Source organism: Osmia lignaria, chromosome 3 (assembly GCF_051020975.1).
Source record: "Osmia lignaria lignaria isolate PbOS001 chromosome 3, iyOsmLign1, whole genome shotgun sequence".
In the NCBI taxonomy this organism is placed as follows: Eukaryota; Metazoa; Arthropoda; class Insecta; order Hymenoptera; family Megachilidae; genus Osmia; species Osmia lignaria.
Genome location: NC_135034.1, coordinates 12,292,946 through 12,320,858, shown reverse-complemented (window position 1 = coordinate 12,320,858; position 27,913 = coordinate 12,292,946). Strand labels below are relative to the sequence as shown.

Sequence of the window (27,913 nt, the reverse complement as noted above, 5' to 3'; positions counted from 1 at the left end):
GCTGCGAGTAAGAGGAGGAGGAAGGGTGGTGGTTGAAAGTTTGAGGTGGCGAAGTTCTCGGTGTGGTTCACGATTAAAATTCGCGGCCTTCTCTCAGAGAGGGTCGTAGAAGGAGCCGACATTCGAGGGCAGGGGCAAAGTTTAAGCCACTTCGGTTAAGCCACCTATTATTCCATCGAAGACGAAGCCGACCCCCAACTTTTCCCTAGACTTCGTTAAAACTCTCACGGAAGAAATTTGAATATTAGCAGTGAGAGTACGAGGGTGTTGGCCTCCAGTTTCATTGGATTAAACAGGATACGTTGGCTTTAACCATTTCTTTTTCCTTGCGAAAATCTGTCAGCTGTTTAGCAAGAGCGGTCTTGCTTACTGAATTGCAAATAATTTTATTAAACACTTGAAAGCTTGTCCATTACAAACCTTGTCCAGTACACTATCGGAAATTTCTCTTTCCACATGCACACCGCTGTATTCTCTTCTTTCACTGATTAAGACGGTGCTGTAGCTTGTCCTTCGTCGATCTCTTCTTTACCTTGGTAATTGACTTGAAACGAGTTCTCCTTCAGAGCAGACTTGACTTTAGGGAAAGGACAAGAAGTCTCACGGGGGTGGATCAGGTGAACAGGAAGAGCTTTTCGGTAGCTGTTTCGTCCAATTTATCTAGAAACTTCGAATTGATACGTGGCTCGATCCTGAAAGCGATTATTTTGAGTTTAGAAGAGTTTCGCCCGTAAAGAGTTAAGAGGTCAACATTGCCCGCGTGAAAGAAATTCGAGTGTGGAGCAACAGAAATCGGCTCTCCACGGTGAACTTTTACGCGGAAGAAAGAAGAAAGTTGAAAATTACCGAATCTCGAGTATGCTCGACGAGCTTTTTCCAACGAACATTAGCCTGGTTGGCTAGTATGCTCGTCGAGAAAAAAGGAATGTACGATTTTATGAATTCTCGGCCGTTTCATCTTCCTCCTTTCCTCACCGTTTTCTCTATCGTCGAAACATTAACGGAAAGTGCAATCAACCCCTTGATCCGAGGCTCGGAAAGGATGTATCTTTGAAAATTGTTTTTTTTTTTTTTTCGAAGAAATAATTCCGTCGAGCTTGCTGCCGAAAATCCTTGGATGTTTTATTTCACTTGCGGGAAAAATGTGCCCGAAACTCCCGGTCGCGTATCGCGGGAAGAAATACGATTGTTTTCAACAGATATACATCGTGGAGGCACGTGAATTGCCACAAATATATCCGCCATCGTATCTGCTTGGCAAGGGAGGCTCTATCGCAGATACATATATTAAAGGAAACTTTTTCACAGAGTTTTCACACAAATCTCGCGAATCGCCGAGATCGTCCAACACATTGGACCTCGGGCCGATGCGGCTCGCGCGAAATTGAATTGCAAAACTTTTCTAGCCGTTCTCCTCGCGACAGGAACTTTAATATCAAGACGTAGCAACCCCGATACCACGCTGACACCTTAATGCTACCCATCGATTCGGATCCACGAATACGTGCTTCAAACTTTCTTCACTGGCGAACTGCAAAGCATCGTACAAACGTACGGTATTAACATTATACTTTATATCTTCCTCGCATTCTGTTCAATATGTTAATTTGCGAGTTACAGGACTTTGCTTACGTCCTTGTTTGTCGCGATTGAGCCTGTACTCGGAAACCCTTTCTTTTTCCACCGTCTTTTTGTTGTCAATCGAGGAGAGGAAATGAAAAAAACTCGCTCGATCACTTCGTAATTAATAGGTACGTTCGTTGAAACGGTTCTCGTTCCTCTACGTACGATAGTAACTTTGTTATTTGGACAAAATAACCGATTGCAATGTTAATTCGAGTCGGTAATAACGGTAATAAGGATACTCGATCGTTGCAGAAAATATGATATGCATAAAAATAGCGAATGCTAGATGCTTAAAGGGTAGTTCGATTAATTGCAATTCATTTATCGCTACCCGACGTTTCTGTATTTCTTGTTCGTTCGGGTAATCGGCCAATCGGCTTCGCAGCCAGGGCAGAAAGCTTTTGTAACGTTCTGTTCTCTGCCAGAACACTGGCGACTGTTCCATTCGTTCCATGGAATAATAGTTCCATTCTACGAAATTCTTTTCACGACACTTCATTGTCTATTCTTTGAAAATTCCAATTTCCAGTAACGTAACGAACTTCTAATGTTACGAAAAACATTGGTACGTAGGTGGTATTAGATTAATTGGATGTAAACGCTGAGCTGGACCGAAGGTCTAACAGGAAGCTATCAAATTAGTCGGTCGTTCAACAGTTGGACGCACAGCGTTAATTGCAAGCTGCGACTCGATACCTGGTCAATTAGTTTTATAAGTTGTCGAGGTAGGCGCATCGAACCGACGAGATAGTACACGTAGTATGCGCGTCAACCTATAGCTATACGATGCACGCCACAATAGACACCGAAACGAGATTACCGACGAGAGGATGCGCTCACGGTCCATTAGCTACGATTCAATTACACTCGTCCCTTATACAATGGAAATTCAGGCTGCATCTTGAATAGACGTTCCGCGAGTCAGGAAAAACACTGGACTCTCGTGCGTGTTGATTTGCTTGGTAAAAAAATAAAAATACCGCGGCGAAATGAAAATTTCAAACGAAATTCAAGAAAATTTTGTGCACGTGAAAATCATGTAAACTTTCCAAGGAACACGAACGAAGACACGAACATTTTTCTTCTGCCTCACCTTTTTCCATTTCCTTTAGGTTCCACTATTCCAAACCATAACACGGATATCATTTCTGCAAGAGTACATTTCCACTGAAAATCCTCAGGATGGAAAACGCGATATACCGAGAGAAATCGAATGTACGTACATATGTACACGTAGGGTGGTGGGTTACCTAACGTTAGAATTTAAACTGTCTTCGTTGATTTTGTTCGCACAAGAAAATTATTTTTTCACTGTTTTCTTTTAAATTGTAATATATTTTACTCTACACATATTCCAAGTTCAGCCTTTGAGCTTTGAAAACGTACAACCAACAACCATGCTTCAACATCGTATATCAGTTGGAAAAGCCATACTTGAAATATTTTTCCCCTCGTCAAACTTTGCAAATTTATTTTCAACAAAAATATTTCACCACTGATAAACGGTGTTGCTTTTACCCAACTTTTTCGAAATAAAAAGATTGAAGGTTCGTTCGAGTATGACTGCTCGTATTTCCTGTGTGTACCTCTTTAACTCGCCGACGTCGTGCATTCAAATATTCCTTCCGTTCCTGACCTATCTGTCTGCAACTGGACAGACCTTCCGTGTTCGGAGATTACATTGAAATGCAACGCATTCCTACGAACTGCATACTCTCAGGCATCTCGATTCTGCGAACAATTTTCAAATACCACGCCCTCGTATTTGCAAATACACCAAGACGAGTTTGCAACGTTTCGGCAGAATTGAAATTCTTCAACGCTTCTTGTCCTTTCCCTTAAACTCTGTTGAAAATTTAGATTAAATTTAGTTAATTGTTTATTAGAGTTTTCTACTTTGAAATTTTAATGCTTTTCAAAATTTTGTTTTTAAAGATATAATAGTGTTCTGCAAGCTTTTGAAGACACTCGTAATCGTTACACTATAGTTGTAACTGTATTTTCTGAAATCACATTCGTTTATAATATATCAATGATTAATTAATGTTATTGATCTTACGATTAATCAAAAGTATTTTTAAATCATGCCGCTCTTTCGTTGAGCGCTGCGTACGTTCAACTCTCATTCCTATCGTCAGATAGCGTTCTGTGTAGTCTCGTTGGTGGTGTCGCTCAGCTGTAGGAGACATAAATAAGTAGTGAAAATTAGAAAATTAGATTGCTGTTACATAAATATTATGTAAAGTTGTTGTAACAAGAGATTTTAATAATACACGTGAGTATTCTGCCGATATTTGAACATTATGTTGATGCATATGGTGTTCATAATTGTTATTTACGTAGTCACCTAACCTAATTCAGTTTAACCTGATATTGGTATCCTTTAGGAAATGGCAAATCGTACAAATTTTCTATTAACGTTGACACGGAGTTATCGACAGTATACAAAATCATGGCTCCCGGATGCTGTTCAATACGAAAAGGTTAAATATCATCCACGGTAAGAGAAGGAAATGGTGCTTTTGTAGTTCTCGAGGTTAGGTTATCGATATAGGAAATATATTTGTTTATTTCAGTAAGAAGGATCACGTGGATCCTCCGATCGTACCGTCGAAAGTTTTAATGGTTCACAGAGTGAAGCCTTTCAAGGGAAATCCTTATTGGGAAAAAGATATTCTTAAGCAACTGGGATTCGAAGAACGCGTAAAGCAGCCGGTATTTGTAAAGAATTCGCCAGATATGTGTGCTATGCTATGGAAAGTAAAACATTTAGTGAAAATCGTTCCGGTACAATTACCCGAAAAATTACCAAACGTAGATGAGCTTACTGGAATATACATACACGAAAATGGAAAATTTTACACAACCGAAAAACTCGATCGTGGTCGGTACGAAGCTACTTTGCAGTTCATGAATTCTCCCAAGAGAATGAATTATTTTACTATAAAAGAGAAACTTCGACTTTTATGGATTAAAGGAATACTTATTTAATGTAATATATATTAAAATTCTTTATAGTATTGTTAGTTTCTTTTTTATAATATATTGTTGGGCATTGTTATAAAATGAAAGAACAATCGCTGAACAAATAATATACTTTATTTGTATGTCGATTACAGCCATACGGCTATGTTGCAACCTACCAACAGTAATGTTAAAATTCCAGTGGTTTTTTTTACAATTTTTCGTTTTGTATTTTGGAGCAAGATCTATCATCGTGGAAGATGAGTGCCGCTTTGGGTCAGTCGTGCGGACCTACTTAAATACGGTGTCCGAGAGAAACGAAAGAAACTGTCTAAATTTAAATGAGCGAGACTAGATCGACGAACAGTCTTACGCGGCAAACGAAACATCTTAAACCTATATCTCAGAGACGTTTCACACTAGGCCGTGTTTCGTATCCTTTGGAAACTGGACTGATTTCATTAATAACCGACAAGCACGCTACGATATTAACACTCGATTCTTGCGTTCTGGAACTTGTTTAATCGGCTAACCGTACCCGAGGAAAGTACTGCGTTTACTTTGAAACCGTATACGGTACGAAGAAATAGTCTAGTTTGAAGTTACGCTAGATTCTATGAAAAAAGACTCGAGTAACGCGAATACTGGAAAGTCTAGATAAGAAACGTTGCGCGTTTACGAAGAATTTGTTCGCCTTCTACTCCGAAGTTTCCAAAATCGTCTGTCCCGGGACGTGTGATGTATAGAAATGGTGTTTTGTGCTTTGGAACCCTTTTCGGGCATGTACATTCTCAAAAGTCTAGCGGCGCGTTCCTCCTGGGATCTGTCCGCGGCTTTACCGCTTAAGAAACTAAGCAGCTTCATGCTGCGTCTTTTTATTCTTAATCGATTCAAAAAATTCTTCTCCGTTGTCTTGGACGGGCTACCATCGTTCTGATCTTCCGAATCTTCTTCCAGTTTCTTCGCTTTTCGCTGAAACAACTCGATCCGTTTTCTTCTTTCCTGTTGACCATCGACTCTTTTGTACTGATGATTTCTCGAGTCTGCCATGCTTTCCGTGCACGAGTACTCTTCGCTCCTCGCTCTCTCGGCCCCGATTCGTTCGGCGTTTTTACTGCTAGTCTCCTCCGCTCTTCTCACCAACGATTCCAGTTCCTTCAAACGATCAGCCTCTTTGGAACTCTTCAAGGTGTCCGAAGAGGTTGTCTCTGTCGCGTAACCATCCTCCACGTCGGACAGTTTTCTGTGAAGGTTCACTATCTTCCTGCGAAACTCTTCGTCCTCCTGATTCAGCTTGGCAAATACGCGATCCCTGTCGTTCGCATCGGAGCTCGAGCCGACGTTCTTCGACGCCGTGGTTTGCAACCGCTGTCACCACCATCCAACTTGATCCTTTCCGCTTCCAGACGAATCCTCCTCCTCTGGCAGCGGTTCCAATCTTCTTCTGCCGAGGAAACACCTCAACGAGCCTAAACTTCCGCCACCGAGCAGCTGATCCATGTTCAATTCCGGTAGATTACAGTCCTCGTTCTCGGACTCTTGATCCGGGTCATCCTCTGTCGACAGGTTCAGGCCGTAGTTGTCCTCGCCGGATGCGACCGCGTTGCCTGCACCGTTTGGCGGCGGCTAGGGAAGTCAGGCACAGCTCGGGCTAGTGATTCTTTGCAAACAAAGGGCAAGCATTGTCTCATGCAGATGCGTGCGAAGCTTATCAGCTAACTTTTCTTCTAGCTCGATTCTCTCCGTTTTTCTCTTTTCCTATTTTGTCCACTTCTCTTCCGGCTAGAAGGTACGGCCTTTCAGTTAAACAACATTAACACCTTGCGGTCCACGCTTCTCCCGAACTTGTAGATGGTATAAAATCGTCGCCGGACCACAAAGTGTTAATCTTCAACTTTTACGCGAATCCCAAAGGTGCAAAATACCTTACCTTGTCTCATTGTCAGCGTATCGTGTAAGTATGTACAAGCAAGCTTTCAAGAAGGTGACAAGCGAAGCTATCGAAGAAAAAAGGAATTCTTTCGATTTGCTCGATCGATCGATCGTGCACGAATTCCTATGTATGCGAGGTGTAACTAAGGTTAAAAGGAAATGTAGGTTCGCATTCAAAGTCTGTTTTGATCAATCGAGCCAACGCCAGTACCTTCGAGCGTTATCGTATCTCGAGAAGGTATCTTTCATTACCGAACTAGCTGTGAAGCTTTCGTCGTCAGGACCACCGGAAGTCGGAGTTCCCCAGATATCGTCCCCCGAAGTAGCTCCAGACGTCGTACCCTCTTCGTCGTTCGGGTCCAAGGAAAATTCTGTCCTCTCCGGAGGCACAGGTGGTTGAAGAAGATATCCCCCTACTCCTTCACCGAGCTGTTCGAGCAGAGCCATTTTACTGACCACGTAGCTACTCGCTCTAGCCGTCCAAGCTCTCAAACCCGTAGGCGGAGACTCGGTTTCTCGATTGTCATCGTCTCCTTGTTCCTCGAGCTCGTCGTCCTGGTCCAGGCTGCTCATAGTGCCGAACCTTCTGAGAGCTCTGGAAAACGATTGCACGATTACTTCCGAAACAGAGGAACCTGAACATCGTTGCTCCTCGCGAATGACACGTGTTCAGTTTCACCTATAAGGCGGTTCACCGTCACACTCGAGGTCGTCCTCGCTGCCATCCTCTGTGTTCCCGTCAGCTGGCGTGTAGCCTGGACTGTTTCTTCCGGGGCTGTCGTGCAGCCCGTTTCTCAGCCTGTGCCTGGTGCACAAATCGGGCGTGGGTGGTACGACCGAAATCTTTGGAGGCAACGGAGAGAACGGATCTCTGGTTAAAGGTGGTGTAGGGCAACCTGATCTGCAATTGAGACCGACGAGTTTAATCGTAGAACTTTTCATACCGTTCGATCGTTTGTGCTCTCTGCACTCGCCAACAACGCAGGAATCCACGTCTAACTATCCATCCAAAACATTCAGGGTTGATACAGAATTTAGACATCACTGATTTAGAAAGAAATTCTAAGCGTGTTTTTTTAACCGCAAGAAATCTCTGCTGTGCGTTACCTGTGGCATCTTCTACAAATGTTGATCGAACCGGTTGAATTTTCCCTGGAAGAGGCGAAGCTACCGTTCTTTTTCGTCGTCACACTGTTGGACTTGACGGTACTGAGGCTCGCGCTGGAAGCGGTGCTTTGTTGCTCCACGTCGGAATTGACAACTTCCGCAACGGCTTCTTCCGCGGCCGTGTTTTCCTCCGTGTTCGACTCGTTGCAACCTTCTCTCGGAGCTCGCGCCGCCAATTCTTCGGCCGTCCATTCCTCGATGGGATTCTCCTCGGAATCCGGTGGCGGGATTTGATGGGAGTTGCGCACCCATTGAGCCAAATGATTATTCTCCCTTGAATTCTTGATGATCGTGTCGATACTGTCCGTCGAGCGAGATTCCTTCTCCTCGTCCGGTTTCTGTGATTCCCTGGTGGTCTGTCAATGATCTTTGTAAAATAATTATCGTTAGAAGAAACTTCTCTCGACTCACCTGAGAACTTTCCGTAGGTTCTCTAACCGCGGTAAAATTGCCACCGGTAATCGGACTTTCTTCAGGACTGTCTTGACTCGGGGTTCCACCATAGCCTGTATTCACATAGATTCTAAAATATAACGAATTAGTGCAGACAAAGGAAACGCGACACAGAGGTTCTTGCAGGCTCAACGCTAGATCTGACAATGAGTTACGAGATCAGACGATTAAACGACTTACATCTGCCGTTGAAGAAGGTTGTGCCAAACAGCTTTCAATTCCGGAGTAGGAGCTCGCAAGACCAGAACTCGTCTTCGATGACGACTGTGGGGGCTACAACCACCGCTGTTGGTCACCTCGAGATGACCGTTTTCCGCGTTCCCAGGCGGATTAATCGCGACCTGTAATCGAAATTCTGTCGGTCTTTTACGGACGGTAAAGCAAGCCTCGGCGATGTTCGATAAACGCAGTGGCTCCTCGGTCACGAACAGAACGCGATCTCTCGAAACGCGAGCAAACACCAGGAGGTCGGTGAGCAACAAGGCCCAGGATGGTTGTAGACGCGCTCGTCCCTCCACTTTTGCCAGTGCACCTCCGAACAGCCTGAAACGTTAATCTCGCTTAACCTGGTTTTGCCTTCTAAACACCTCGATACGCACCATTGTCTTCCGGGCATAGCCAGAGTGAACGGTTTGCATCTCGCGAAAACGAGTCGCGATTCGACTTCTTGCAAGCTGAGCAAAGGCCTTCCGGTGTCGCGAGGTGGTTCCATAACGCCGGCGTTAGCCGTTGCTTCTCTGTAACCCTGAGCCAGGTCTCTGGCTTGCTGGCAGTTCCTTGGCGACGCCAGACCTAACAGTCTCGTCATCTCTCTACGATTTTCAAACGATTGAAACGCGTGGTCCGAATTTTCAGAGGAGAACAAGGGTGGAAAGAAGGGACGAACCTATAGTGTTCTAGAGGCAAAAGCAAGACGCCCGTCAGATCGGGACGTCTCTTATGAGGAACGGCTGGTTCGCAGACCAGCTTCGCGAATGCGGTATTTCGTCTCAAAGCCACCAACAGACAGCAGGCGCGTTGTAATCCGCTTAGGTATCTCCTGTATGCGGCGGTGATCCTCGGTACACGGCACAGGTAGCTCTCTACCCCTCCGCCCTCGTCGCGAATCTCTTCGGAAAGTTTCAGCAGCTCGTCGAGATTTTGAAAGAGTATCAAGTAATCCGCGGCGGATAGAACGTCCCGTCTCTCGAGCATCGGTGCCATGAAACGCGTGTGACCGCTCTTCAGGATGCCCCAGTATCGCGTCTCGCGTACCGACAGTTCCTCTTCCGGCGGTGCATCCGGCGCGAGGTTTGGAAACACCTGAGACGCGTTCACTCGCAAAAGTTCCGAGTTTACGCAATAGGATACGTGCACGGAGTGTAGCGGCGCATGCAACCGAGTCGGGTTCTCACGATTCGCGAAGGACAGGGAACAGGTGATAAAGGGTGAAATAAATGAACAGAATACGATAAATGCTTTGAAACAAAACTTGTTGAGCAACAGAAAAAAAAAAAAAAGACAACCGTCAGATTACAAAACATAATAACCGTATCATAACTTAATCGTGTCCATTGACGAAAAGAAACGGGACACGCGCTATACACACTAGGCGTTCACAATAGGTTCGCTAGACGTTTACGAGAAAAGAATTTACAGGAGTAGTCGCGCGACATGCCGTGCGATGAAAAGTAAAATAAGCTCTGAAAAACGCATGCAGCGTGTCACGGTTCGCTAAACGATACGTTGGTATAAACGAGACTCTATGAAAACGCGCATCGACTCGATTGCCTAGGGTTTAGACTTCTTGCTACTAAAGCTTCTCTTATACGACCGTCTGTTTAGTACCACTAACTCCGGAACAGCAAGAAATACTTGGGACTTTAATAGATCATCGTGGCAAGTTTACTTTGCGTTCTTTCTAGTAGTTGAGATTTGTCGGGTTGGGACCATCGAACTATTCAAAGACGAGGCATCAAAGGAAGAAAAATATTGGATCAAAGATTTTTCCAAACAGTCTCGTTGATACTACATAGAAACGAAACTCGCGCGATCGAAGCCACGAACGGAGAACGATCCCAATGAAAAAGAAAAACAGTTGGAGCGAAGCGACAAACAGCTAGGCCGTTTCGTTCGTGATCGTGCAGTTTCGTAAATTGACGCAGGTAAATTCAGACCAAAACGCCTGTACCGACCTCGGCGTTAAACGCGACCGCGTGCTGTCCGGTGCCGATCGGTTGGTGAAGGCTAACGTTCATCGAGCTAGGCCGATGCATCGACGAATGAACGTTCCCCTTGCGATAAACCTCCAGGATCAGTTGATTGGTGGCAGCTTGGATCAATCCGAGGATCTCTTCCCGTGATCGGGTCACGACGTTCGTCGTGTCGACGAAGACAACGTGATCACCTGGTCTGAGACCGGATCGTTCCGCCGGACTGGCAGGGTCCACGCGTTCCACGCGGGGTGGTCTCCCCCAGGACAACGAGAAACCCCATGGAACCTAGGTTGAAAAAGAAAATTTCTCGATCGAGCTTATCGCAACCAGAGAGGGGGTGTCACCTCCTGGCAGGGAAATTGCACGAAACGACACGTGTGAAATCAGCTAACCTGATTGGCTGCAGACTGTCTTATCAATCTCCTGGTGACGGTGCACGGTGTCCTACCACCCCTGGCTGTAAAACCAGGGTGCAGGGGCAAACCGGTCAAAGGATCGATTGGTTCCAATTCGAGATGCCTCAGATACGTCAAGTCCTCCGCTCCTGAATTATTATTATCTGGCTCTCCGTCCTTGGACAAGGGTGGCGAGACTCCGCAGTCTTGAGGCAAGCCTGCATAAGGAGTGCTCGCATTTCGACCGGTTCCTGCTTCGAGAGGATGCCATGTCGCTTCCTGAAAATTCGTCATCGTACGATTAAACGAACGTACGTACCCGGTGCGTTCAAACGAGCCGTGTCGATTACCTGCAAACGAATTTCTATTTGCCACTGAACGCGAACCGAAAACACGTGTGCAACGTTAATTATTGACTTTGAGAAATTTTCGTTAACCAGCCCCGAGCCTGCTCTCTCCATCGCATTAACAGAACATGAATATCTTCAACATAACACCGACCACGAAGAACACGGCACAGTAGATAGCCACCACGATCATGATTGATTTCACGGGTCGCGGAACAAACGTGGACGAACGATTTCGATGAAATTGGCAAGATATTCCCAAGGCACCTGCCACTTTTCAACCAGATCAAAGCACAAGTGAATCTTTCCCGGATGACGTTCCACTGGCTAGTTTCGTAACGAGCTTAACCATGACCTTAAGCCAGGAAGACCTACGAGTGACGGTAAACAGCTGACAGACGGTTATCGCGCATCAAACTTCCTCCTCGCGAAAATTCTACCGTTTCAACGCTTGATAAGCATCTATCGTTCAAACGAGTTTCGTCTGGACGGAAAAATTGCTCGTAATAACCGGGGTCAAAAGTGAGTGTACCAAAGAAATAAAACGTCATAGTATTTACCTTATCCTGAGACAGAGGTAGAGGTAGAGTCATGCAGCCTAACAGTTCGCTACGTCTGAAACAAATGAAACGAAAATGTAAATCAATCTTTTTCAATAACAAAGTGCAGATACATACCTATATAGGCGCGTACATCAGCTGATAAAATCAATCAATCGATCAAATATAACACCGTTTATAAGTCGTTATTCGATCGATACGCGTTTACAAGCTAACCGAAAGTTAGTTTTCTATTTGCTCTTCATTACTACCCACTTTTTGTTACCTGAACGGCAGCTTTTTCATTCCAGTATAGATACGAAATCAATTGCTTCCGTCTTTCTCCTAATATTTGCTTAAATTAACCCGAACAAATAGAGCAGCCAACCGAGTCAACATTCGAGAACTTTCAATTATTTACATTTCATCAATTTGTTAATATCTACACATAAATTATGACAATTTGGCATTTTTATTATTTACTCGAAGCGAACTCGAAGCGAAATTAAAGCAAAGTCTGATATTCTAGAAGAAGAGTATCGACGTCCAGCGAGTCTAGATAGGTCCACTGACCAGTTGTATTAGTACTATTTACATGGAAAGGTAGAAAGGAAAATTGTATAGGAGTTCGGTGTGGTTGCAGAGACGCGCGGATGTGACGAAGAGTGCACGTGGCGGGCTCGATGCGCATGCTTCCACGGAATCGATTCCCCTCCTACCGCGAGCAATCCGCGTTATATCCCAGAAATTCGTTTCACCGTTCTGATGGACCATCGCATCGTAACCCACGTGAAATTATCTCAACCGGAGACAGTCCCTTTTATCGACTGCTTCGTTATCGCGTTTCTCCTCGTTTGCATGCGAGACTGTCGCGTGCACTCGCTTTCATTTTCCGTCAACTGGAATGCTTCGCGAGTCTGCTCGATACCAGAGACACGAATCATTTAAATCTCGTCTGCGAAACGCGAAAGGTTTCATGAGAATATTGGAAACAGCGACGAAGGGGTTGTCTGGCGTTATCGTAACTTGCTTTGCAACGAAATTCTGTCGTTTCTTTTTCTATCGATTATGAAGCTGGAAATGAAACATAGGAATCCTTTAAATCGTGTCTATGAAACTTGTAAAGGTTCGTGGAGAATATCGGGAAGAGGGGAGGGGTTGTCTGACTTGTAACTCTTGGATTAACGAGACCTAGCCGTAGTTCTTGACCCCGATATCTTCTCCTCGGAGACAGCGCCTACTGCCGCGTTCCTTCATCGCCAAACCGCATCGATACAAATCGCCTACTTCTTTTTTCGTATCTCTGTTAAGGCGGATTGAAAAGTTTCCTCCCCTTTCTTCATGAAAGAAAAACGGACACGTAACCCTATGTTTTACTTATAAGTCTGCAAGACTAGTTTCTAACATAGTTACTTCTTATAGCATCCTAACAGTGTAAGAAAGTCCGGCAACTTTGGTGAATGTTTAAAATTAGATTCTTAATTGGCTAGTTTTTCGTAATTGGTCGAGGCCTTTGGGTGTAAAGGAAAGATCTAAAGACACGCTGGTACTAATTATCGGTATCATAGTGGAAACGCGAAGTGTTAATTAGGATATTCTCTTCCTAAACTGTTAAGATCCAGATAGCTACCGCCTACGTTACATACGTTCCGCAACATTCCGGCGATGCACGGAAAGTTAACTCTTGCGTGAGATTAGTATCTCGCGGCGTGTACGAAGCGGTACGATGTTGAAGTTACATCGAGAAAACGAGTCAAGGCAACGTTGAGGGAATTGAAAGAACGTTTCCAATGACAACGGAATCGTACTATCGCTATCCGATCGGCATGGCAGGGCAAGCTTTATTGTTATGTGACACGAGTCGTCGTGTACCACCGAAGAAGCCCCTCTTCTACGGGTTATTTCCTTTTTTCGAGCATGCTCACCTTGCGCGACGATCCCTGTGCCAGACAGCGATGTCCAGGGACGTGGGCTTGCCGCTGCAGTGGTTGTTGTTCACCGGGCAGGGCAGTATCAAGGTCTCGTGGAAGACGGGATTCGGCGTGGCCCTGTGCACCGCCGTCCTCTTCACCACTCCCTCGCCGCTCCCGTTCTTCAGGCTCGCTTTCACATACGCGTGAATAGGGCCCTCGTACGCTCTCCTAAGATCCTTGCACCTTATCACTGTGACAAACAGAAACGAGAATGTAGCGTGAAATCTTTTCTTCTCTTTTAAATCGTTCACGATCTAGCCGTCAATCTCTAGCCGAGATTATGCTTCCTTTCGATCGAGGATAGATGAACACGTGCGAAAAGTACGGAATAAGCTTCGAATGAGCTTCTTTTCTGTTATGTCTGACCGATTCGTCGCACGCACTACGCGCACCGCCGACCGTCTGACCAATGCGGCACTCTTCTACTTGCTGCAACACGGATCGACTTCCCGAATTCGAACGCTTTTCTCCCTTCGTTCTCGATAACGAACCGTTTGAGAAAAAAAACAATTCGAAGGAATTCAACGAACGAGCGATTTATCGAGGGGGGTTGCGTCCCGGTGTTTCGAAAGAGGGAAAGTTTAGGACCGGTGGAGACGGGAGAAGCGTAAGTTTGGATGATTTTACGTTGGATTGTTTACGCAAAGATGTGTGTACCAGCTATAATCAATGTTGGTAGGCCTACTAACCGGGAGCGAATTGCCAGGAGGGTCTGTGGGTTACTGGCACAGTCGTCTATCGCGGGGTGCCAACTGAAACACCCCCTCTTGTGGCACGTAACTAGCGCATGCCCTTTCGCGATTGCTTGCCAGGGACGTCTTGGCATCGCGAAAACCCTCGCGAATATACTTATCCGACCAAATATGTAACCCGATATTTCGCTCGAGAGAGATATCTTTTTTCCTCTCTAACGCGTTGATTGTCATAGCTAAAAATATTCCTCTTTGATACAATATATTGGAAATTTAACTTTTGAACGTGATACTTTGATTCCCGCCTAGTTAGGTTACTAGTACAGTTTTGATAATATTCCTTTTCTTTCTTGTTAATTATTTTTTATTCACCAATGACCTCGTGGCAATCAATGTGTTAAAAGTACGTAGGCGTGTTGGGAGCCGGTGCGCGGTGCTTTTGTTTCCGTTGAGTTGCGGCTTGCTAAACGAGACGAGCACTTTATCACGTTCGATTTTATGCAACGGAACAACGATCGTGTATGTACATACGTACATTCTTTGACAATGATTAACGCGTTCTCTACGACAAATCTGTTTATATTTATATTTATATTTAAAGTCACTTACCTCGAACGTGTATTTGTTCACCAACCACGGAGTACTCGATCTCGATCGATCCGTGGCAGTTCGGTTTCGGGAGTTCGCTTTCCGGGCTGAATTTAAGACATCTACGTACAGTGGCGACAAGCGGTGTTTCCGGTGTGTTCGACATCGAGTTTAAGAACGACTTGGAGCTCTGAAAGTCGTCGGTGAGGCTGGATTTTGGACTGTCCAGCTCCCAGGTACCGTTTTTCTTTCCAACCTCCTCCTCTTTACGATCCTCCTGACCCGAGAACAACACTTTCGGCGCGAACACGCACTTCTCGTCCAAAGTGGTGTCCAAGTCCGTCTCCAAGGCGAGTTTCTTCACATTTGGATTCACAGCCTCGACCAAAGCGTCCTGCGGTTTCTCGATTGTCGCGCTAGTCGACGGACTATGGCTCGACGAACGCCTCTTTGCCCGTTTCCCCTCGTAAATCTTCCCCGTGTCCTTCCGATGTCGTTTCCTTCGTATTCCTCGTTGCCTTTTCAAGGTAAATTCCCCGTCCAGCTCGTTGGTAGGGGAGGAGAACGCCCAGGACATGGGCGAAGGATCCTCCAAGAGTTGACTAGCCGAAGAGATGGAACTATCGTTGTGACACGCCGTTTCCTCGTCTTCCTCTTCCCGTTCCATGATCGTCTCGTACGTGTGATCCACTTGCGAAACGTTTTGCTCATCCTCGCGGCTATCCTCTAGCACCTTTTTTCGTTCCTCCACGTCTCCCAGAAGAATTTCCGCCACCGTCTTCCCGCTGAAATTCACCTCCTGTTCCCTGAATACGAACGAGCTATTTGCAGTGCAATATTTTCAAGCAATTTCTGAACATTTGCATAGAGATAGAAGGAAGGTAGTACTGTTTCGAAAAAGTAAAGAACGACGCGAATTGGCAACAGCCTGCAATATTATTCCCTCAACACCTTGTATATAAATATAAGTTAGCCCCACGGTGTGAAACGTTCGCTCTTACCTGTTGAGGACTTCCGTCACTGTGTTGTCCATGTTCTCAAACTTGGGTAGATCTTGGTCTATGGCCAGATTCGACAGTTTCCCAGCCAAAGGCGTCTGGTCGTGACCGTTTGTTTTCATAGAACTCGCGGCTGTAGCAGCGTTCTTCCCGTGATAAGGCGTTTTGCAACGTGCGTGAATCTTGCTGATTCTCGCCAGTTTCGGCAGATACGAGATTCGCGTGCAATCCGGGAATTTTGACTTTAGCTCCACGTTTTGAGAGTACAGTCTGTTCTTCGAGAGAGGAACAGTCTCGGCTTCCATCACGTCTTCCGGACTGGTAGCCATAGAAATTTGTTGGAAAAAGTCTGACACGTGCGACTGAAGGTTCGCCCTGGCCTCGTTCACGATATTCTGCGGTAGCTCGTTGTCGCTCTGAAACTTCTTTACTTTGCTCTTCATAAATAGCGTGGGATCGGTTGGTAGAGTGAGACCGGTGGAACATTTGCTGCCGGCTGGTAGAAACGTTAACGGACCGATATCGGTGTCGACTCTCGGGGTGCTTTGATAAAAGCTCTCCGTGACAGATGACTTGTCCGCTTGCTGTGACATCGACTGACGTTTGTTTGCCCGCAGATTAGGCTTCGTAGCCTGAAAACAAACAATTAACCAACCCCGTTTTTTTTTCCCCCCCCGACCCTTATTGAAACGATTCGAGAAAATTCTTTTACTGACTTGAAAATATGTCCGTAGGTCGCTGCCGTGGCTCCTGCATCTTCTACGACGAACCGGCGTGGTCCTGGCCAACGTGTTTTCGGCAGTTTGAGCAGGTATGTTACGAGTTTTGGTAGTAGCAGCGGGAGGCGTGTTGGACAAGTCTCGAAAAGGCCTGCGTGTCGCCTTGTTCAGGCTAGGCGGACCGTGAGGCGTCGAGCTGCTCGCCGACAACGATCTCGAAACCGTCCACTTCAGCATCTCTGTGCAGGCAGAAAGCAAACCCCCTAAGTAAGCGAAAACTCTCGCTTAAAACTTTATCGATTCACCTTCGCGCCTCGAGGAAACTGCGCTACAATTTACGTTGAAAAAGAAAAGGAAAGTCCGTGTTTTCTACAATTACGTAAGGTGCACGTGAGGAAAGTAACAGGAAGCTTATCGTGACATCTCGCGTTTTAAAGGGACCGCTCGCCCGTATCGGTACGTGTTCCCGAAAATAAATGTCGGCTTCTAATTATGTAACAGGTCGAGGGCGGTGACAAAAAAGAAAAAGATGAGGACGAAAGAAATAGCAGAAAGGCGGTGACGAAAGCAGAGGGTCGCACCTGTCACGGCATACGGGAAATAGCGAAACAGGTGAAACTTCAGTTCAGGTGGTTCACCTGAGTCTGTTTCACGAGTTAACACTTGCTTTGACTTAACAAACGGTTAATTTCTATGTCCCGTGAGAAATAGAATATGCTGAAAATGCGCGAAGGGAAGAATGAAAGCGGTGATGCAAAGAAATCGTTTCACCCTGCGGTGCCGTAAATTCGTTGGTGCGCGTAATCGTTGATTCGATTAGGACGATTGAATTTCGTTCCGTGATCACGAATTCGAATCACGATCCGCACTCTCTCCTCTCTCTTTGAAAAAATAACGGAACTTTATCCTTTCAGAATTTCGGTAAAAAGTTGAACGTTCCGCTGATACGATCCGAACAAAAGAAAATTGATCGATGCTATGTCTGATGAATACACCGGATGAGAAAGCAGTTCGCGTAGGGTTGCATTGTCATGCTGGTATAAGACACCCTTTCGGTTCGCGACTTCTGACATTATCATCTTTCATAAAAACACAAATTTTATATCTAACCACAGATAGCGCGTATCTTTCTTGTTATCTTTGAATTGCAAACAGGTCAATAGTATCAGCAGCAGCAGCATTAACAGTAGCAGGAGCGGGAGCGAGAGCAGGTTTGTCCCTTTTAACGGTTCCTCGGAGGGGGTGAACGTGTTGCATTGTGAAGTAGGTATGAAAATGCGTTCATTTGCATACAAGCTGTTGCCATGCCGCACACGCACTTTTTCACGCGTGTTCACGTAGTTTCGAGTGAACCTCCGTCGGTACACCAAGTGACTTGGTGTGCACGCACGCGTACATTTTCGCTACACGGTAGCTTGTGAAACGGCATGGGCACCTGCCCATATGGTGGAAGTCGCGTAGCGTGCTTTCCATCTGGTCTGGCGAAGCACGAGAGCTCGATGGTTGTCGGTGTCGAAGCACCGTCAACGAGACGATTACTATCTACCTTTATTTCACCAGCCTTCCTTTAACGTATTCCCTATTCCATTTTGCTACCCTTTCTCCAACATCCACCTCACCGCAACTGGCCTAACCACCGACTCTTATTTCGAACATTTACACAGTGCAAATCTATCGATAAGATAAAACTAATCGAAAACGTTTTTTTTTTTCGAATCTAGATTTTAGATTAATCAGTCACTGATATTTAATTAACCTTCGTTAATTTGAAACGTATTCGCCAACTTCACGGAGCGCGCGTTTCACCCCAAATAATTAAAACACTGTATGCGAGTTAAGCACGGATTAAGAGGTCATAGTTTGTGCACTTGCTTCCTTTTCCCGGTGATACACGCAGACCCCGAAAAGACCTCCTTTTTTTTCCCAATGCTGGCCATTTGTCGGCTGGAGATCGTTAGATGGAACGATAACGATCACAGGTGGACCACGGCTCCCCTTTTCTAAGCGTCGTGCCGTGCACGCTAAAGATTTATCGTTGGCTAGTAGCTAATTATTGAATCGAGACCATACAGCTGGCGCCATGGCGTTTGTCCCCTACATTTTTTAACGCGAGTATCGTTTCGATAAATCTGTGCAAGTTTGATGGAAATTCTTTACGCTTATACGCGATAAGAGATAGATGGGGGAGATTTTTGTCGAGAGTGTATGCAAATAGTTTAACCGAAAATTGTTGTCCCATCGAAAGGGATAGATCGCAGGTGAGGACAACTCGGCAAGTTTGCGAGCGTGCTCGAAATCCATTTCTAGCAGCGACACAAATCGTTGGCCATTATGCAAAGAGAACGCATACCATTTTCCGTTACCCGTTCTAGTCCAAGTACTGGTTGCCTCGAACATACCAAGCGTTTTAAAAGTTCCGCGCGTGTCGCTCGACTGGTTCTCTTCTTTTAACGCCCGAGCAATTTTTAAAAACGTATCGTTACCCAACCGCTTAGTACCATTTAATGGACGCGTTTTTAATGTACATTAAACACCCCAGATGACGTCCATTAGACTCCCCGGGAAGTTTTCACGGCTTTTTCTGACGGTCACTTTCACTCTCTGTTATTATACCAAATTGCGAGGATCGTTTAAGCACTTGGAAAAATGCATTCGTCGATCGATAAAGGTGTTTTCTCGCAACAAGTGTCAAACGACGACATTAAATTGTTTCAGTCCCTCTCGTTTGCGTCTTCCGAATAGAACGCGGTCCATATCTGTCTCTTTTATGGCTTGTAAAATAGGCCGCGCGAGGACGACAATACACGATACGCTTTGGGATCGCGTCCCAAATAAAAAGGGGCCCTTTGCTCCCCCCCCTCGGCATCCTTCGGCTTTAATCCATTTCGGTACCCCTTCTTACGCTTCTGTCCGCGAAGAACGAGACAGGATCGAGCGGAGTCCTTCAACCGAACAGAATGAACAAAATAGAGCGACGGTTAAAAACCTTAACATGCTTGCAAGCACACCCGACAACCCCTTTTCTCTCTTTTTCTGCGTAATGTATGCCGTAAAAGTTGTTTTTAACGACTTTGCCAAGGTAGGTACGCTTCTCAAGGATGGGAATTAATCGAAGAATACCCACCCGTGTATCTTCCCCTTTTATCTACCTTTCCCTCTCCTTTCTTCCGTCGATTGAAAATCCCAAGTTCTTTAGCTTTGCAAACAAAAAATCCTTTCAACAACGTATGCAAATATTCGAACGAGTTGCCTACCTCTTTTCTCATGATGTCAATAGAGAAATTGGTCTGCTGGCATCGCTTACGCGATTAATTCGCGTGAAACGCTGTGAATCATCGCGAAAACCAGCGGCACAATACGATTATTCACAGTTCGAAGACAAGAAAGAAGAAGCCATTAACGGTCTCGATTCATCTCCTCGGGGGTTGTTTCTATGAGCGATCACGAAGAAAACAAGAAACACCACGAAACTTGCCGCGAGTTTCGGCTGGCCCAGCCCCCTTTCGAAGCACCTAGGGAGATCTTTCTTCTATCTTGCAATTGGAGAGAGACCTTCTAGATTTCGGGGATGAACTCGCCTTTCAGAAAGATAAGAAACAGTTGCCAGGAAAAGCTCGAGCTTTCCGAAACGAAAGATTATTCGTCAGCTGAGAAGGTAAGAGGTAGGAGAAGGAAGGGGGAGCAGGTGAGCACTTGGTACGTAATCCCTTTTGAAAACGTCGCAGACACACGCACAAGGAGTATACGGGCTGTGCCGTAGACCGCGAACGAGCGGCCCCTAAAAATAGTCTATTCATCGCAGCGAACAGCCTCCTTCCCTTACCTTCCCTTACCTTACCTTACCTTACCTTACCTTATCCTACCCTTCGCCCTTCGTTTCCGCTTCTTCGGCTTGGCTTAGCCCAGAGACTTGGTTCTGATTTATATTGGATTGACCCTGGCCACCACCTTTTGCTTCGTGGCGTTTCTCTCGAAATGGTCCCGTGTCTGGTCGAGACGAGCAGACACGCACGAGCTGGCAAAGGGAGAAACGAGGGGGCTATCACAAGAGAGACCCAGTCGAGGACGATCAAACGCGCATTCATTCATTCATTGGTCCGATGTGCTCGATTTTCGGCAACAGAGAGGGATAGAAAAGCTGGAGAGGAAACGCGTCCTGAAGACACAGTCTCCGTACTATATGGAGCACACCTGTCCCCCCGTTTTCTCCTCTCTCCTGTTTCGCATTCCCATGCTTGTCGTACCCTTCGCGCAACCGATGTTTTCCACCCTTCGCTTCGTACGAATCGCGAACGTACTTTTTCAAGGGGGTGGATCGACTAATTGGAACCTTAAACTCGTAATTGTGTTTCGCTGACATTTCTAAAGGTGATCCTTTAGAATATTTAAATAGCTTGCAATCGAATAATGAACTCTGTTCGTGATTCGAAAGTCAGAAACGTGTGAGCAAGGTTTTCGGTTAATGGTCGATCGAAATGAAACTGGGAATTTACAAATTGTAAAGAAAGTCGGGGGTACGTTTGGAGACTGCCTACCCTTTGCCAACAGGCTATGGACATTCAGGACGCGCCTCGAAAATAAGGCAGGAACAATGGAATGAAACGAGTCCTGGCGAACAAACGCCTGGCCATTTAAATAGAGGGATCCTCGAGAAAAGGTTCCTCGAGGTGGACCCACGGGGTCCTTCGAACTTGGACAGGAAAGTTTGTATAGGACCCGGGACTAGCCTTGCTGGCTCCTTCGTTACCAGTCCCTTTCAGTTTTTTCTCTCCCTCTTCTTCCCTTATCCTTTTCCCTTTTGACCTCCTTCTTCGAGTCTCTTTCTTTTCCCTCCTTTTGACAGATGTACCGAGCCACGCGTATTCACCTTCCTCTTTTTTTTTTTTTTCTTCACTTCCACTACTTCGTCTTCTTTGCTCGTTCGCGGTCGTTTCAGCATCGACTCGTGCTACCGGATCGAGGAGTCTTACAATTAGACGAGCCTCTAACATCGCTTTTTAAAAAGCACTTGCCTTTGTTCGGACAACGAGCAAATTCAACGCTCGTAGCCTCGAGATAACCCCAACCCTTGCTGTTTCACGCTTTTATTCGCGACTCGAGTTTCTCACCCTTCTTTAGCGTTTAACTTATCCGCATTGTGTTATTTTGCTCATTCTTTCGCGATGATAGAACGTACACGCGTCGATCGTGCATTGGACGCAACAGAATCTTTACCACAGTTTCAGAGTTCGTTTCTGTCTTGAGAAAACAAAGCCAGGTACAGCCCCGGAACCCAACCCATTTTCCCCTACTTGTATACTTTTTTTTTTTTTTTCGAGGGATCCCAACAACCTGAAAGGATTTTCTAACCATTCGCAGGCCAGGCATTTCTCGTGAGACCCAAACGGAGTAAGAATCAATCGCGGGCAGGTCGAAGGCGTTTCGCTCATTTTTTCCCTTCATCAAAGACATTGATCAATCGAAAGGAATGAATGAAATGCACGGTACCGGAGGTACGATTGAGATGTAAAGATTGGCGCCATGAAAAGTGACAATAATCGACGAGCATTCAGGAAGGGTTCCTATCGATTCGAGTCATTAATAATTCAGAACCGTCTGAGATTCATGCGGTTACCAAAGTGGCTTCGATTGGTCCCTGCATGAATATCGATTGCCCGAATACACTGAATACTAACACATACATTCTGAGTGTAGCGATAAAAGAGCGAGCCAGAATAAGATCGTCTTTATTTGAAGACGATCGGAAACATTGAAATGAACGAAAATCGAAAGATTCCGAAAGAAACCGTTCGAAGGATCCTACGCCGAAAGGAATCGCTTGTACGATTCAGAGCCGGCAGAAAAACAGGCTCTACTCACCGTGTGTGTGGTGTCCTTGAGCCACAGGATTCGAGTTGGTACATCCAAAATGCGTCAGTCACAAATTTTCAACGCACAGCTCGATACGTCGTCGCGACACATAATCCGCGAACACGATCGCACTGTTTGAGAAATGTAAAAAGGCACTGGAACACGGCACAAGAGGTGTCGGGACGTGGCACTTCAACGGCTGCTTCTCAACTGACGTGGTGGGGTGAGGACGTGGGCCTTATGTAGGAAAGGGTCCCTAGGTGAGGCTACAAAACAGGAGAGACCGGCTCTCTCTTGCTCTATACTGTCTGTACTCTCTACCTATATCCCCACCCTGAAGCAATCGTGACCTGACCATGCCAGCCACTCAAACTACACACTCCAACTCCATTCCACTCGCCCCAGGTGGACGCTCGATGATCTGATGGTGGGTGTCTTGGGATTGCGAACCTTTCGAATGTTAGCTACCGATAACGGGATGCCGGGAAAGATTCTCGAGATAGAAAGATCCTTCCTTTGTCTCGATCCTGATTTTCTTGTCTCGTCCCTTTTCTATTGCTTACAAAAGTATCTTTCCCAAATTGTTAATTTTATAAATCGTTTGTCAGCATCTACAGTATGCGATTTAATTGGCAGAACTTGTTCTCCCTACTTTGATGAACTCGCTAAGTCGCACCTTATCCCATTCAGTTTATATTTATATAGAGCTTATCAGTGGTACAACGTTAATCGCGCGAGGCGAAATGAGAGGGTGTATCGTTTGCGTTAATTAGTCTATCGATCAAACGGAAATTTTTGCAAAAAATAAACTGGAATGAACGATTTCGTATGGTTGGCAAAGCGCGAGAACGGAAACGTTCCGAGGTTTCGAGTGGGCAGTTAGATTAGAATCAGAACGGTGTATGGTGTATAGAGTAGAAAATTCAGTACACGTTTCAGCGAGCAACGCTACTTGAAAACACATCTGTGCTCGTGCAGAAAGAGAAAGTCTAGTCACCGAAAGACCCAAGAGACGACAGCCGTCTAACTTCCTAGACCTAGACCAAGCGACGTGTCTCTGTTTACAAAGTGGTGGGCCTTTGGCGCGATTTCTAATCTCACGGTTGTTTCCTCCATAGAAAACCTTAAAGTTCGATCCCTTGTTGTTCGAGCGAGGCATATATCTCTCTCTTGCGGACACGTCCATCCATGTTGAAAGCCTTCCCTGGTCAGGACAGTCGATTTCTGAGGTGTACCGCAAACGGCTCGTGTTCACACAACCTCGTTTAGCGTGCTGCGAGAAATTACTTAATAAAGTAGAATAGCCGATCAATTACTTATTCCGCTGTGTAATTTGCCATAGATACCCCACGAAAGATCAAAGTTCTATGTCCGCTATAAATTGTTGACTTTAAAGTACCATAGAAGTACCACAGCTTCTGCTATGAATCTTTCACGAGGACCGGACAATTTTGTCGGCCGTTACTCTTGAAAGAAACAACCGTCTGTCGGTTGTACAAAGGTCTCGAGGCAAGGACTGGATTCTTTTGTGCACTCCCCCGCACGTGCCAAGAAAGGACGCGGTACCCCTCTTTCTACATCTTCTCTCTTCAAATGTACAAGGTTCAATTATGTATTAGAACGCGTTCGACTTACCTTCGAGCACGAACTTCCAGCTTAGATATAGAGTCATTTCACGGCTGGAATTCGCGTGGAATGCGTTCCCCTTGCGTCTTCGTTTCTTCACGTCTGTGAACAAGTCGGCGAAGAAAGGCAGAAAAGTGGAGAAACGTTGGAACGAAATTGGAAGCGTTTCACGGTCCTGTAGATGCGGGACAGCTGCGGCTGTACGAGCTCGTGCGTAAGAGCTGATCGTGCAAGAAAGAATATCCCGAACAGAACGGTTTCATTACTACTGGCGAATTTCGATGCAAACACAAGGCCCCGCATGTCCCCGCTTATAATTACAGGCAGATCTTAAATGCAACGCGTACCCGCACTCGAGCCTCGAACAAAGAAATTCCAAAGCAACGGACCTCTTGATTTTTCCAAAGTCAAAGAGTAACCTTACTTACAGGCACAGATATTCTCTTAACATTTTCATAAACATCATGCTGCATGTATGTACGAAAATCTTTTTCTAACGATTTCGTTGTTCGATCCCTGAAAAGAGGAGGGAAAGAAATGTAGTTTATTGTCCTGTCTGTTCTACGATGCTGGATCGACGAAAAAACCGCAAAAGGACACACGTTCCGACGAATCACCCTAGTTTTCCTTGAATTTTTCCGAAACGGAAGCGAAGGGTGCGTTCGCCAAATTAGAGCGGCACTCGATTGTTCGAAATCGCGGGACTGGAAACGATTCGGCGGGATCCTTTTTTCGAGAGTAGGCGAATGGGGTCCGAAGAAGGGAGATACTTCTCTATTTTCTCCTACTTTGCTTTCTTTCTTTCTTTCTCCTTCGGGCGTGGAACTGTTCGAAATTGAACTTTTTAAATTCCCACGTCTATCCATCTAGCAGTTCGCTAAACGATATTCCGCCCTTTTGTCGTAAAAGTTTCGCAAAACACGTCTTTGTTTCCCCTTCTCGTTACCAAACCGATCCTTCACGAACCGGTGGAGATCGATCCGATAGAATTCATTCTTCGAAATTGATCTAATCCTCCCTTGCCTCAGGAACAAGGTGAAAATTTGATTGACATCTTTATAAGAAAATTTCTGTCTATAACGCGCGTATAAATCGATGAATGACACGTTTCACGAACTTTTCCAATTTTCATTATTACCGTGTCTCGAAACCACCCCCTCGGAAATAACTGAAAACGTTCGTTCCGCATAGGAAAGGGACAACGACGGGGCAGTCGAATTGACTAAACACCGGCCGAAAATCAAGAATAATTAATAATGCAGCTGCAGGAATAATAAACGCACGGGCAGCGTAAAGCAAAAATAAAAGCAGCTGCTATGGAAAATTATTAGCGTACACGACGATTACTTCTATCGATCTATGCACGACGAAGGGGTGGATTTTTCTGTTCTTTTCGACCATAAATTTTCATCACGCGTTTCACATCATGTGTTTCACTTGGAATTCTTGCAGTATCGTACAAAAGTTCATAAAACAAGTTATCAGAGTTAACAGGATATCGAAAGGAAGAATATAAACATGTCAAAATGACGAGGAGACAAGGAAGGAAGAAAAGGCGCGTATTTATTAGAAACGCGGTATGGGGTAGGAAACGAATCCCCCTCGGTGGCCTAATCGTCTATTGCCGCGTTATTTCTAAGCCGTTAAGCCGACCCGATTCTTTTTTCAAAAAACGAACGCCTTCTCGTTCCTGGGTAATATTTTTCTTTTTCCCTAGTGAACCTTCGATAACCGAGTCGAACCGTACAGAAATATGATCTTGCTCATCGACAAGTTGAAAAGTTCCAATGGTAATCGCAAATTTATATTACGATCTACCCCTTGGCGTAACTCTCGAGTTACGAGCGCTTGAAAATGAAAATATTTTAGGCACGTCACGACTTTGTGATATGAACCCCATTTTGTCCTGTTCGACGAAAATAACGCGGTTGGTCATAAATCCTGGCAGGTGGTAATCCTGATTCATGCTTCGTTCCAGTATTAACCTCGTTAATCCGTCGTGACTGTAGCAGTATCGATCGATTCTAATTTATGCTGACATCGTCTAGTTACGCAAACGATCACGCAACTGCCCATCGAGATTCGGCTAAGATATACCTTTGCACGAAACGAGCAACGACCAATAATGTCACTTCCACCCATGAAACTCAGATCTCTTTTAAAACACCATGTACGAAAAATAATAATAGACGAATTCCATCTCCCTTCTTCTCCTCTCGATAAAGGGCAGGGGCATTTGTTTCGATCAAGAGATTAGAATTTTATGCGAGGGAGCTGGTTGCAAGCTTCTTATCGATCAAATTAATCGCGATTGAAGGGAAACGTGTCGCATAATCGAGCGAGAGGCTTACTTTTCAAAAGAATCCTCGACGTTTTATGAACAGAGCATCGTTAACCCCTTACGCTTAAATACGTATACCCTTATGGATTTTGCATCGAGGATTATATGGGAGACAGATTTTTGCAACGAAAAAACGAAACGAACGTGCGATCTCATGATGAACTATGCTCTAGATTTATAACTGTTATATTAGCGAAGCATCATCGCTTCACCATTAATTTCAAAATCGTCTCGCGGATTCGATCGAAAAGAATCGAGGATTCCGTTCTCGGTTGTTCGCAAGGGATACGTCGAGGATCGAAAGGGGTTGGAGCGTTTCGTCATCCCCTTTTTAACATCCGTGAACCCTAATTTCAGAAAAAGAGTTTGTCGATGAAACGGTTTTGTACATACATATATATATATACATCTCGGTAGCCACAAAAGCAGCGAACAGGCTTTCCCGAGGAGATTCGAGAGGTCGTTCACGAAGGGGGTTGTTTTCAAATACTGTCCCAGACCCAGAGATATTATCGACCCCTCTTCAGGCTTTTCACATTACACGAGAGTCTGGACGTTGTTCGCGATGAAAGGGTTGCGAATCAAAGGATCCTTTCAAAGTCAACCTACAGGACTAATTTTTAAAAATCACTCGAGAAACACGAGCAACTCGAGCAACTCGAGCACTTTGATCATTATCGCACCTTCGCAGACACTGAAGCAGGTGTTGGTTTAGCGTTGAACAGATATTTCTGTAAGTTAAGCGTTTTTTTATATTCAACATGCTAGGTATTCGCTATCTCGAGAAAAGTTAATTCATGGAAAATGTAGGAGAAAAGAATCTGGTTCGTCGAATGGCACACGTGCGCAAGTATGTCGGTCTCTTTCTGACATAGGATATATCGAAGGAGACGGTTAGCAAAGCTACCTCCCATGGGAGCTTCTCTCGGCTTACGAACACGACGATCCCGCTTCCGTTACGAAAATAAAGCTCGACTGGGAGAAGTGCCGCGAACCGTATCACCTCCCGAATAAACAAGAAAAGCAAAAACCTTTGATTGTACTGCCAAAAGCTATTACGGTTCTATTCGAGGTTCGCCGTCTGAACGGAAGTAAATCAGGGCCTCGTTGACGTCGAAAAAAGACGAAGAAACTAGTGCAAGTCCCAACAGTTCTCTACGTCTCTTCTCTTTATTCTCCTCTTCTTAACACTTCAATGACCGAGCAGGTATTAATACCCCTTTCAGTTCAATGCGTCAACTGGAAAGATCGAAATTTCCAAATACCTAATTAAAATTTCTATTTATTTAATATTTTTCTAACAGTTTCTAGTAGTTTCCGAGAATATACAGTCGATTGTCTTTCGTTTAATAGGTTTTCTCCTGCGAGTTCGTGGAAGTTCGAAAACGATACGTTCTGAAGCCATGAGTTCCCCTTCGAATCGAACGATATTAGGTGTAGTTACCATTTACGAGATCAGTAAGCGTTTGGTTATAAATTTCACCCCGAATTGGGTAACTGCCAAGAGG

At 45.2% G+C, this 27,913-nt stretch overlaps 3 protein-coding genes across 3 annotated transcripts in view; 2 read left to right on the top strand and 1 right to left on the bottom strand.

The window, feature by feature from the left end:
* Positions 1 to 27,913, top strand: part of LOC117610724 (uncharacterized) — a 63,385-nt gene that overhangs the window by 27,424 nt on the left and 8,048 nt on the right. The window contains exon 2 of the transcript XR_004583000.2: positions 16,604 to 16,680. The gene's annotated coding sequence lies outside the window, so the exon portion shown is untranslated. The remainder of the gene's footprint in view (positions 1 to 16,603; positions 16,681 to 27,913) is intronic.
* Positions 3,770 to 9,646, top strand: mRpL30 (mitochondrial ribosomal protein L30). Its single transcript, XM_034338453.2, has 3 exons — positions 3,770 to 3,901; positions 4,014 to 4,126; positions 4,203 to 9,646. The coding sequence occupies exons 2-3, from the start codon at positions 4,017 to 4,019 to the stop codon at positions 4,615 to 4,617; spliced, it is 525 nt and encodes a 174-aa protein (XP_034194344.1). The 5' UTR covers positions 3,770 to 3,901; positions 4,014 to 4,016; the 3' UTR covers positions 4,618 to 9,646.
* Positions 5,962 to 22,685, bottom strand: PsGEF (Protostome-specific GEF). The gene is made up of 16 exons (XM_034338418.2): positions 22,448 to 22,685; positions 16,586 to 16,827; positions 15,873 to 16,501; positions 14,893 to 15,677; positions 13,544 to 13,781; positions 11,640 to 11,694; positions 10,730 to 11,011; positions 10,317 to 10,622; positions 9,029 to 9,444; positions 8,742 to 8,954; positions 8,323 to 8,685; positions 8,101 to 8,212; positions 7,630 to 8,045; positions 7,202 to 7,423; positions 6,775 to 7,117; positions 5,962 to 6,216 (listed from the first exon to the last, which is right to left on the bottom strand). Exons 2-16 carry the CDS (start codon positions 16,823 to 16,825, stop codon positions 5,962 to 5,964), a joined length of 4,875 nt encoding a protein of 1,624 aa, XP_034194309.1. The 5' UTR covers positions 16,826 to 16,827; positions 22,448 to 22,685.